This window comes from Entelurus aequoreus, linkage group LG06, assembly GCF_033978785.1.
Source record: "Entelurus aequoreus isolate RoL-2023_Sb linkage group LG06, RoL_Eaeq_v1.1, whole genome shotgun sequence".
In the NCBI taxonomy this organism is placed as follows: Eukaryota; Metazoa; Chordata; class Actinopteri; order Syngnathiformes; family Syngnathidae; genus Entelurus; species Entelurus aequoreus.
Genome location: NC_084736.1, coordinates 67,555,299 through 67,567,970, shown reverse-complemented (window position 1 = coordinate 67,567,970; position 12,672 = coordinate 67,555,299). Strand labels below are relative to the sequence as shown.

General features: G+C 37.5%; 1 protein-coding gene across 1 annotated transcript in view; it reads right to left on the bottom strand.

Annotated features, from left to right (window-relative positions):
- Positions 1-309: 309 nt before the first annotated feature.
- Positions 310-12,672, bottom strand: part of svopa (SV2 related protein a) — a 21,673-nt gene continuing 9,310 nt past the window's right edge. Inside the window, exons 6-16 of the mRNA XM_062051300.1 lie at positions 10,468-10,592; positions 10,324-10,387; positions 10,124-10,249; positions 9,931-10,059; positions 9,793-9,866; positions 9,640-9,716; positions 5,864-5,968; positions 4,998-5,109; positions 4,841-4,922; positions 3,933-4,022; positions 310-3,344 (exon numbers count right to left, since the gene is read on the bottom strand). Of these exons, the coding sequence (XP_061907284.1) occupies positions 3,132-3,344; positions 3,933-4,022; positions 4,841-4,922; positions 4,998-5,109; positions 5,864-5,968; positions 9,640-9,716; positions 9,793-9,866; positions 9,931-10,059; positions 10,124-10,249; positions 10,324-10,387; positions 10,468-10,592 (1,197 nt within the window). The 3' untranslated portion in view covers positions 310-3,131. The remainder of the gene's footprint in view (positions 3,345-3,932; positions 4,023-4,840; positions 4,923-4,997; positions 5,110-5,863; positions 5,969-9,639; positions 9,717-9,792; positions 9,867-9,930; positions 10,060-10,123; positions 10,250-10,323; positions 10,388-10,467; positions 10,593-12,672) is intronic.

Sequence of the window (12,672 nt, the reverse complement as noted above, 5' to 3'; positions counted from 1 at the left end):
TTAAGAAATGTTTGTATAACTATAGCTCCATACTTTTTCTGTCTGTTTGATCTTGTCATTACTGCCACAAGTGGTGACAAAGTGTATTACAACTGAGTACTGCTGTGGCCCATATGGACTACAGCTGAGAAACATATTTTTTGGCGGCCCAACAATGGGCCTCAGCCCTATGGTTAAAATGGTAAAGCCCTGGTTTATGGTGTGAAGTATAATGTGATATCACGTTTATTAATATACATCGACAAAAAGACGGTTAAAATGTTTAAAAGAATCTGAATGATTTGACTAACAAAACAGCATGTGTCACTGCTTTTTTGCAAGAATCTTTTTATTGCAACATCCAGTGTATTGACAAGAATCGGTGCACGCAGACACCTAATGCAGCACTATGTCTCACTGGTAGAATTAATTATGGAAGAACCAGCTAGATGGGCATCTGCTAGTTAGTTTGTTTCCAAACACAGATTGGGCAAAATACGTTGGCCTTCACATCACCTCATTACAAAGAAAAGCCTGACAACTAAACAGGTTTGATGCATTATTTACAGATCCTTCTGAGCGTGAACAAATTCGACAGATGCAGCGTGACGTTTGGCACCCAATTAGATCTTAACACATTGTTTTAAGTAAGGATGTGCTGATCGATCGGCCATTGAGCGGTATAGTCCAATTTTCATGAAAAGGTATGTGATCGCCATTGCGATTATTGCCTTTTAATACCGATCCCCTCTGGCTGACAATGTTTTTTTTTTTTTTAGTTCCCTAGCTGACAGTGTGGAGCTGATCACTTAAGCTGACTATAATCAGCAAATAAACATTTTGTAGTATTTTAAGTAGCATTAGCAAGTATCATTACGTCAATAACAAGTGTAATATGAGCATATGACTGATACTAGAATGATTAGGTCGATATTTTTATTTTCTCAAAATATTTTTTTGTTGTTTTTGTTAATCAACTTCGGGAATAATTCCCCGGACACAGGAAGACTTTGAGGGCAAAAACCAAAGGATTTGCCGGTAACTATGCAGTAGTTTTTGCGGTTGTTTAGTTATTGTGTGATATTGACTTTGTTTTGCTACAACAGTTATACATAATACAGTAATCCTCCATTTATCGCTGTTAATTGGTTCCAGACATGACAACGATAAATGACATTTCCGCAAAGTGGGAATCATTCATTATAAATATAATATTTTCATAGCTAGAGCATTAAAAAAATGTTTACTACCTCATAAATAAATTTTTTCAACAATTAGAGAGCCCTCTAGACATGAAATACCACCCTTGAGTCACCTTGATGCTATTTTATTGCAAAATAGTCACACTGCCTGAGGCTAAAACCAATCAGTGGCCACAATACTGATCAACGCATTCTGATTGGTTTGGTCTCATCCAGTGGCCAATCCTATTGTATTATTGACATTTTTAGTTCATTTAGTCATTTGTATTCTTGAAAAGGCTTAATTTTGGTCGTTGTTGTAGAATATACTTAAAAAAAACATGCTTTGTGGTGAAGCCGCAATATTTGAAACGAGGGACGACTGTATAAGCAAATAGGGAACTAGTTTAAATATTGTGTTAATATTGTGTTGATATTTTTAGACTGTCAATAGCACTCGCCAATGTCGCCATAAATATACTGAAAAATGTACAATTAATACATGTGATCGGTATTGGTATCAGTCGATCTCAGTCGTGGATGATCGGTATACGAATCTGCAGCATAAAGCCCTGATCGGAACATCCCTAGTTTTAAGTAATCAGGTAATTATTTTCAATCAGGAAAATTTTTTACACTAGCTGTTGTTATTAAAAAAAATATACACACACATAGATCTCTTATTACCGTATTTTTTGGACTATTAGGCACACTTAAAATCCTTTCATTTTCTCAAAAATCAACAGTGTGCCTTATAACCCAGTGCGCCTAATGTACTGTGTCTGGTTGTGCTTACCGACTTCAAAGCAATGTTATTTGGTATATGGTGTAATGATAAGTGTGACCAGTAGATGGCAGTCACACATAGGAGATATGTGTGGCCTGTTCAATAAATGACTCTAGCAAATACCGGTAAGCAAGCAACACCAAAACTTGGATGTTTCATTGAGAATATAGAACAGTACACAGGGCGCCTAAAAATCTGTCAAAATGTTTTAGTACGACTTTGGTAAGATACGAAGCCGCACCACTTGATGGAACGCAGAGCATTACGGCTATCCTAGTCAGACGTACTGTGTTTCAACATATTATTATTATTATTATGGTGTGTGTATAAGGACCCCAAATGGCACCTATTAGGGGACATATTATCTGGCGTTTTGTTTCGACCTATTATGCAAAACCAACTTTTTTTTACCTATTGGTACCTGCTGTTGTGTATTTGGAATCTGCTTAAGTCCCATAAATGTGCACGCGGTGTATTCACTAAGCTCCCTCTTTTTCTCTATCCTCTTGTTGTGGTGCATTCATCCTCCACTGTTGCCATTTCTAATATAAAGTTGCATACAGTTCTTATATCTGTCAGTATGGAAGCGCTAATAACCATAACAAAAGATGACGGGGAGAAGGCGCTGTCAAAGTGGAGCCACGTAAATAGGACCCGCCCACAAAACCGCGCACCCTGAATGTATAAAAAAATAAATCATAATATAACCCTTTTAATGTGCCTTATAATTCGGTGCGCCTTTTGGTCCAAAAAATACGGTACTTGAGTTCCCTATCGTAGAATGTGTTCATTTTTCAAAACACAGCAGACAACACACATGTCAAAGATGGTAAATAATATATTAGAGCTATTTGTAAGGCTTTCTCATTTGCCGGACGCTACGGTACAACTTCTGTTTCCTTCTGTGCAAAGCACGTTTCTTCATTACGCTCCAGCTACAGTCAGTATCATTTTTCCAAGAAAGTCCTCCACCGTTTGTGGCTCAATCCCACATCCGGCCCTCCCGTTGTTGGTACACAATGGTGAAATGGTGACAGCAGTGGTGGTTGAAGACTACTTGGGGTTGTGACATGACACAGTTGTGCCGTCTCTGAAGCCACTTTAGTGCCCTTAACTGCAGAGAACGAGGATTGACGACGCGGGTCGAGACCTTTTGTCCCTCATTTCAATAATGTCATTATCACTCAGTCCTGGGAGCAAGAGCTCGAGTGAGGGATTTGCCCTGAGCTCTGGGAGGAGGCCCGGCCCGTCATCTCCTGCCCCCACTGGCGGTGGCTGGACTCCTGCAGGCCTCGGCCAGTCGTCTCAATCGGCAGCGCACAAGAGGCGATGGCGGCGAGCAGGCAGCAGCAGCAGTACACCGAGAGCGCCAAATACACTGACGACTCCAACAACACCTGCGCGATAGTGAAGTGAATTATATTTTGTACAATTTTCTTATATGATTGGAAGTAGCATGTATTTGTATTTGGTCACAGAATCCTTCAGAGGATTATTCCAGAGTGGACATTGGGGAATTTAAAAGACAGCGGCAGTTGGATTTTAGGAGGAAGTGCAAACACAATAACGACATTTGGTAAGAGCCCCTCTGTAGGAGTAGAGGTCAGTGCTTGGAGGTCAACCGACTCCATTGAGCAAAGTGACAACGCCCAGGTGTTGTCTGCATTTGTACAAACAAACTGAGTATTGTCCAAAATTCCCGGCCCCAAGGCTAGAGTTACAAAGAGTGGGGGTCTTTAGGTAAAAAGGTATTTAAGGATAGTTGTCCGAGAGGACATCAGAAGAGATTCGACCCATTCCTTCCCCGGGAAACTGCAGTTCCTGTCTGAGGCTTGCTGAAACAAATAAAGCTTTTTGTTCGACGACTCCTCATTGCCGTCTCCTTGGCTCATCACCCATCACACGACCATCAAATATACAACAATAGCAACGGTGGAAAAATGCTCATTTTGTGTATCACCTTGTCAACATTTGACAGTTTTTACCTGGGCAACAAAAGGTGTGATGAAGGCACCAACTCTGGCCATTCCACTGCTCATCCCCAATCCTAAAGCCCGGGTTGCAGTTGGATACACCTGTAGAGTATCAGAATTATTGCTTTGGGTTAGATTAGTCTATTCCAGGGGTGCCCATTACGTCGATCGCGAGCTACCGGTCAATCGCGGAGGGTGTGTCAGTCGATCGCCAGCCAGGCATGAACAAAATAGACCTAAAAATTAGCGATCATCAATCTTCACCAAGGGTCTTGTGAGATGACGTTTGTCGAGCTCATTATTAAGAAAAAATGACCGACAGGAAGGCGAGAAACACTTATTTCAACAGACTCTCAAAACTCTAAAGACTGACTGTACAGTTCCTGTCTTCACAATAAAAGCGCTGCTTTATCCTGCCTGCTTTAACAAAATAAGAGTCTCATAAAGCTGGCGTGCACAAGCTAGCAAATTACGGAGTTTGCCGGCAATGTATTTCTTGTAAAGTGTATAAAAACGAATATGGAAGCTGGACAAATAAGATGCCAAAAACCAACCACTTTCATGTGGTATTGGACAGAAAGGAGGACTTTTTTTGTCCTCCATTTAAAAATGCGGACGTTATCAGCACTAATGTCTGATTCCAATCGATGCAAGTCATCAGAATCAGGTAATACACCAACTTATATTCTTGTCTTCATGAAAGAAAGGAATCTAAATGTGTTAAACATGCTTGTATTATCATTAAACACCTTTTAACTTGTTAACAAAAACATCTCTTTCATAAATAGATAAATATAAATTATATATATGCTTGAGGTAGATCCCCTCGACTTGGTCAATTGAAAAGTAGCTCGCCTGCAGAAAAAGTGTGGGCACCCCTGGTTTATTCCTATGGTGAGAAGCTAAACACTGTAAGGAACCTCTGGGGTGTACACATAGGCAGCTTGGAAACCTCCAGCGATGAAAGCTCTGGCGATGAATATCAGCACCGTCATGGAAGTTCTTAAATAAAATAGGAACAGCGGCCATACTGTATGACTGACACAATTTCATTTTAAATCATTTGTAGCGTTTTACCTCCCGACACAACCATAGAGAGGAATGATGCACAGAGAAAAGACCAGGAAACACAGGGCCATGGTCTTCCTTCTTCCTAAGCGATCGATCGCCCACAAAGTCACCAATAATCCTGTGGAACACAACCATAAAATATTTAACATAATATGTTACAGTTGAAAAATAATAGGACATGTTTACTGCCTTTTTATCTATGATGTAGTTAGGGATGTCCCGATATTATCGGCCGATAAATGCGTTAAAATGTAATAGCGGAAATTATCGGTATCGGTTTTTTTATTATCGGTATCGGGGTTTTTTTTTGGGTTTTTTATTTTTATTAAATCAACATAAAAAACACAAGATACACTTACAATTAGCGCACCAACCCAAAAAACCTCCCTCCCCCCATTTCTTTCTGTTATCAATATTCTGGTTCCTACATTATATATCAATATATATCAATACAGTCTGCAAGGGATACAGTCTGTAAGCACACATGATTGTGCGTGCTGCTGGTCCACTAATAGTACTAACCTTTAACAGTTAATTTTACTCATTTTCATTAATTACTAGTTTCTATGTAACTGTTTTTATATTGTTTTACTTTCTTTTTTATTCAAGAATATGTTTTTAATTTAGTTATCTTATTTTATTATTATTTTTAAAAAGTACCTTATCTTCACCATACATGGTTGTCCAAATTAGGCATAATAATGTGTTAATTCCACGACTGCATATATCGGTTGATATCGGTATCGGTTGATATCGGTATCGGTAATTAAAGAGTTGGACAATATCGGAATATCGGATATCGGCAAAAAGCCATTATCGGACATCCCTAGATGTAGTCAAAGCAAAAAAAATGCAGTATTCCAATTTATCACCTGGGAATTCTGATAAGGTTGTCCATAAGAGGTCTTTGTAGTCGTCACTGTTCAGATATTTGCACTCCAAGCTGCACCGCAGCTCCATCTTATTACCTTTGGACACTAGAGAGAAATATAAAACACTACAGCTGTAAAATAATAGCTGTACTCCCTGTATCCTCATATTCATTACTCTCACATTCATTACTTTATCAATTACCAGCACATATAAAGACAAAGGTATCTGTCCATTTTAATTGCATTATGAACTGAGGCACAGTCAAGTTGGAACAGAAAGTGGCCTTTCCCAAACTGTTCCCACAAAGGATTGTTGATGTAAGATGAAGAATTTAAAGTGTGTTGGGGGTGGAGGGTAACTGGAGGTCGAACCCAACCCTTAATTGTATTTAAATTGATTAAGAGGAATGGCGTGTATCCAGAGGCTGCTTGTGCAAAAGCCCGAAATTCATTGAGAATGTCTCTCAAATTACAATTGTAAGTAGAATGGCAACTACGATCTGAATTGAAGGTAGTAGTATTGACAGATTTGGTTTATTATAGAATTATGCTTTAAAGTACTGTATATTCCTACATGACTGTTTTACACATTTTGTTTTTAATTTTTTCATATTGTTGATGTAGATTCCCACATCGGCTGTACAGATTTACTTTACAAAAGAGAAGTGTGGGATACTTCTCTCTTATTTGTATTTGACTTTATCATATGGATTTATGTTATCATTTGGTGCAGCCGGGCCAGAGCAGGAGGAGATAAAAAGAGAAAAAAAGGAAGACAGAGGGGGAAATTGTGGGGACAAGAGGGGGATAAGACAAAGAGACAACAACAACAACTGAACAACATCAGCAAATAGGATATGTACAAATATGATAGTAAAAGTGATAGCAAAGAAGCAGTTAGTGAAATAAATATTAATAACACAAAAATGACAATGAGCATCATTACAATACAAATGGAGCAATACAAATACCAATAGAAATAGCACTATTGATAATGAATGATAATAATTACCTCTATTATCAACAATGCAATTGTTTCAAATGCAACAATACATATACGTAATGACAACTTGAAATACAAAAGAAAGCAGATAAATGGAGGGGATGAAAGAGAAGTGAACTGTATTAACCTTGTACATTGTTATAGTAACTATACGTTAAGCTTAGTCAGTGTGCCGTGTGTTACCCAGTTTGCCCTAGGGGAACAACGTTAATATATGTTTGATGAAACATGATTATATGCATTGAGTGTATGTATGCATATGTGCTTGTATATGTACAGTATGTGTATATGTATGTTTGTACAGTGAATGTATATGTACAGTATGTATTTATGTATGTTTGTACAGTGAATGTATACAGTATGTACATGTACTGTATGTGTGTATGTATGTTTGTACAGTGAATGTGCGTGTGGATGTACGAACTTTGAGTGTGTAGGTGTGTAGGTATTTACTGTATTTGTGTATATACTGTATGTGGGAGTGTAGGCACCTACAGTAGGTGTGCGCATATGTATATATGTGTGAATAATTGTGTGTATGTGAGTATATACTGACTGTGTATTTGTATGTACAATATATTTGACTCCCAGTAAGTGCGGGAGCCAGCCACCCAGAGAGCCCAAGACCTGTTTTACACATTTAATACAGCAAATAATTTTTCATTAAAATGAAAAAGTCGTGAATATGTTTATTTGGCACTCTCTTGTTAGCATGATAAGTGTTTGCATGGTAACGATTTAGTTAATTTTGTAGATATTAAACAAAGTCATGGATATGGTTACTTGACGCTATCTTGCTAGCCTGCTAACTAGGGATGGTTATCGTTCACATTTGAAGCCAATGGTACCAATTTCCAGGACCTGGGAGTTGATACCGGTACTCAACGGTTCCAATTTTTGGTACTTTTGTGTATGTCAATAAATATTAATTGTTTTTATGATACAACCACATTTTTTATTGCAACATTTAAAAATGACCTAGTTATGATAACTGCTGTCCAGTTGCTGCCTCTTGTTTCATTATCACATTTGCAGGTATAACAATAAGTTGCAATTACAGTTGCAAGTCCAAGACCTTAGATGGCAGTACTGTATAGTTTATGGTGGGTTGGTTTGGTTTTTGTTGCGACACAGAAAGTGTCTGTAAATATTGTTATAATGAAGCACCAGCTGTATGATTGTAACGTGCATTTTAGTTGTAGTTTTCTTTAACAAATTTGGAGGTGTTGAAATCGCTATGTAAAATCATTAACGCTAATAAGTAGCATGTCAATAGCAAAGCCGATGTACTCTATATTATCATCAAGCTAGCGCATTTATGGAAAAGGGGAGCCTTACTTTACTTACGTTTGAGCGGTTTTTTTTGAGTCAATTTCTTTGTTGGCATTGAAAATTGCAACATTACATAAAGGTAGTTTGAATGAGTCCGCTCTCAGTGCTGCTGAAGTGACCGGCAAGTGCAAAGACGTCACGCACAACCCAGGTTCGGAAACATGGCACCGTTGGATTTTTTGTGACCCAGTGCGATTTGGTCGGTGCCAAAAAAGTACCGGATTCGATACCCATCTCTAGTGCTAACTGAGCATTTTAGCCAATTTTGTAGGTATAAAACTAAAAGTCATAGTTATTGTTTCTTTGAAATTATAGAAAATGGTGGAAAAACTCTTCAAAAATTTAGGGAATTTGTGTTTAATTGTAATGTTTCCAAAGTATTTTCAGGCTAAACCCTCTATTAAACATTAGAAATTCTACCTTTTAATTGACTATAAGGAATTTATCTGAATTGCAATGAATTCAATTTCACTTCCTGTAATTCCAATTCACCTAATAAATAAATACCTAAGCTTTTTTATGAAGAAGCTTAGGTCCTTTAATGTGTGCAGCAAGCTGTTGGAGATCTTTTTTCAGTCTGTTGTGGTCAGTGCCCTGTACTTTGCAGTGGTTTGTTCGGGGAGCAGCACCAGCAAAAGGGACTTAAACCGGATTGACAAACTGATCCGGAAAGCCGGTCAAACTATTGGCACGCAGTTGGAGGCGTTTGTGTCAGTGAGGGACAAGAGGACACTGGACAAACTGCTGGCCATCATGGACAATCCTGCCAACCCACTCCACCAGACAATTGAGGGACAGCAGAGGTCAAACTCCAACAGGTTGCTTCAGCTTCGTTTTCACACTGTGCGATTCAAGAACTCCTTCATTCCGCACTCCATCCAGCTGCATAATCACTCGCCATACAGCAATAGATGATATCTGTCTATTACCTGACACCTACTATGTTAGCTACCTGTCTTTGTTTATAATGTATATGTTCTGCTGGATCTACTCTATTTTATGCTGCCCTTTTTTTGCTGCAGCTGTTACATATACTGTAATATTGTACATGGTAATTGGGATTTGTTTTATATTGTATATGTTATATAAAAATATTATATAATATAATATTATAATATATCAGTATATATTATATACTGTTTATATAATAAGTGAATATTACATATATGTTATATTTTATATTGCTAGTCTTTTTTTTTGTGTCTACTTTATACTTTTTTTATGCCCTCTTTTTGTGCCCTTGTGTGCATTATCATTTCCATCCTTATCCTTTGTAACTGAGCTACTGTGGAACAATTTCCCTTGCGGATCAAAAAAGTTTGTCTAAGTCTAACATGCTGTACGGGGGAGTCAATCGTATTCCAATTCTTAATAGGAATTGAATTGATATTCCATGTTCGGATTGTCCACAAGCCAAAATAAACATGGAGCAGTAACTTGCCTCCACATGCACCTCCCTCCTGAAAGAGCTCGGTGGTGAGCAACACCAGGCCGTAGTACGAGAAGGCGTTTGCGAACCTACGGAGACACAACATAACGTGTCTATGAAGTGTTACAACCATAAATAAATGACATGATCAGTCCCACTATTTACCAAATGAACCACAGCAGGACTGTAGTCCAGCGAATATGCGATGAGAACAAGTCTCGGATCTTCCCACGCTCCTCCTGGTACAAAACAGAGTACTTACAGGTCGTAACATAAATGGCAGCTACTCAGAGACGGATTTACTTGTTTTGCAGCAATAAGTTTTCCCAAAGGCATGGGCACTCCATTCTCCATGGCAATCCGCTTTAAAGTAGCCAGAGCCTTATCGTGATTCCCCGTCAGCACGTCGTATCGAGCACTCTCGGGTAGCCACTGGGCGAAATAATACTCATCAGTTGACAGTGTTGGTTATGATGACTCAGCTTGAAGTACTCACAAAACATAGGACGGAAAAGATTAACAAGGGGATGGTCGAAAGAGCAAGCAGCCATCGCCAGCCCAGAGAGGGCATCACTAGGATGGCAAGAAGAACTTCAAACACTGTGCCCACTGCCCAAAATATCTGTAAGGCAAGGCGATAAGAGTTTGAGAGTTCTGTACTGGTCAAGGTAAGCGTCAGGTGATGACAGTACAAACCTCAATTAACAATATACACGTTGCTCTGGACTTCATGGGGAGGAATTCCGCATACAGTGTCACCCTAATGAAGACAGAGACAATTGCCTGTTAAGTGTAGTTTGATTTAGAATTTGTATGATCACGTAGATGAGCGGTACTCACGACTGCGGAGCTCCACCGATGCCAAAGCCCACCAGGGCCCGTAAGACGAGGATCCAGCCATAGATGGGTGCAAAAGCACTCATCAGACCGTAGAAGATGGTCCACAACACACTCATTGTCAGACCCTGTTGGTCAAAAAACAGAAAGAAAGAAAAAAAATATTTGGAGAAAAAGGTGTAATTACAATGCCAATTAGCATGTTGGAAGGTTTGAAAATGGTATTTATCGAGTGCAATGTACTAGTCTGAACTCTTTAATTAACATGGCTCTTGCTAATGTACCATACTAAACAATCAAGATAAATGGCAGGCCACTAACATCAGGAACACACATTTTTGACACCCACTGCAGAAATTATTCATTGAAAAAAATATTATTAGTAATATTATTACGATAAAAATATTAGAAGTATATGTTTAACCTATATAGTATTTGTTTATTTTATTTGAAAAGGATCCTGATTGGCTGATGGCATGGCAGTCAGCTCGTCTTACACAAAACATTACATATTACAGAACTGTAAAACAAAAATGAGACTACAAGATTGTACATGAGAGCACATTATAATCTATCACTATCAATATATGTATAAAATATGTTTAAAAAACAGTTAAATTACATCAAGCGACATGAAAAATCAACACTGGTACAAAATAACACAAATGAATTTAGTTTAATGTTATTGCCTCAACTGAGGTCATTTGTATTCCAGTAAATACCTTAGCACTCTTTTTTTTAAAGGCTTATTTAACTTTTATTAGATGGATATCAAGTGGTAAATTATTACAATAAGCCATAGCTATATACATTACTGCTTTTTTCCATTGAGTTTATCTTTGAACTAGGTATCACAACATGACTGTTAACAGCATATCTTGTATTGTAATTATGTGCATCAATACAATAGACAATCTGGTCAAATAAAAATAGTAACCAATAGGGATGGTCAAAAAAACAATTCCAATTCAAATTGCAATTTCCATATATTATATAATTTTAAAAAAATGTTTTTTTAAAGAATACATTTTTGGATCAAAAACATTAAACAACTATTATTGATATTATTATTATTAATAGCATTGCTTTTAGTATTGTATTTGTATGTCTTCTCAATAGCTTTGTAAATGTATATCCTAAGAATGCTAGTTATATTGGAGTTAGGGTTGCTCTATTTTCTTGTGTAGATTGATTAAAATTCTGTGATTTTGTAAATAAAATTAAGATAATTTAAAATATGTTTTTAGGCCAACACTGCACTTATACTTTATACGTCAGCAGCAAAGAGGAGATTTTGTAACCGGTTTTGAAAAGGTTTTACTACAATTTATATACCCCACAATATATTACGGCCATTGTATTGAAGCGAGAATCGATTCTGAATCAAATCGTCAATCCAAGAATCGGAATCGAATTGTGAGGTGCCCAAAGAGTTTCACCTCGAGCCAATAGAAAATTAAATAATCACATTGAATGAACAATAAATGTGTACTGAACACATTTTTTACTGTTTTCTGACAGAGTTGAAGCATAAGCAGCATCACGCTAATAATATACAACAATATACTTCACCAGACTCACCCCCATAACTTCTCAGTAATTACAATTTTAAATGAAATAAAACTAACTGAACTTGATTTAGTAAAAACTGAGGATTTATAAAATTTCAGAATGGATATAAATGGGTTATACTTGAATAGTGCTTTTCTACCTTCAAGGTACGGTACAAAGTGCTTTGACACTATTTCCACATTCACCCATTCACACACACATTCATGGCGGGAGCTGCCATGCAAGGCCCTAACCACGACCCATCAGGAGCAAGGGTGAAGTGTCACGCAGTCCCCATATAGATGAGTGGTTGTATGACACTCAAGTAATGTGAGATCGAACCCCAGTTAAGTCATGACATAACTTTTTAAAATGTTTTTTTTACTGATTCAACAATAATTTCTGATGGAAACGAAAACTAATTTTCCCGCATTTTCCGTGTAAATATCATAAATAATTTTTGAGTTTGTAGAGGCGTTCTCAGATTGCAAATAAAACCACGCTACAGCCTCCTCAAAATGATCATAATTTGTATTTTGAAAATGTACACTGTTTAAATACATATATTTAAGATGTCACCACCATTTTTTCCAGAAATGGCCAAATATAAAATTCATAAAGATTATATAGATTCACCTGGTCATAACATCATGTACA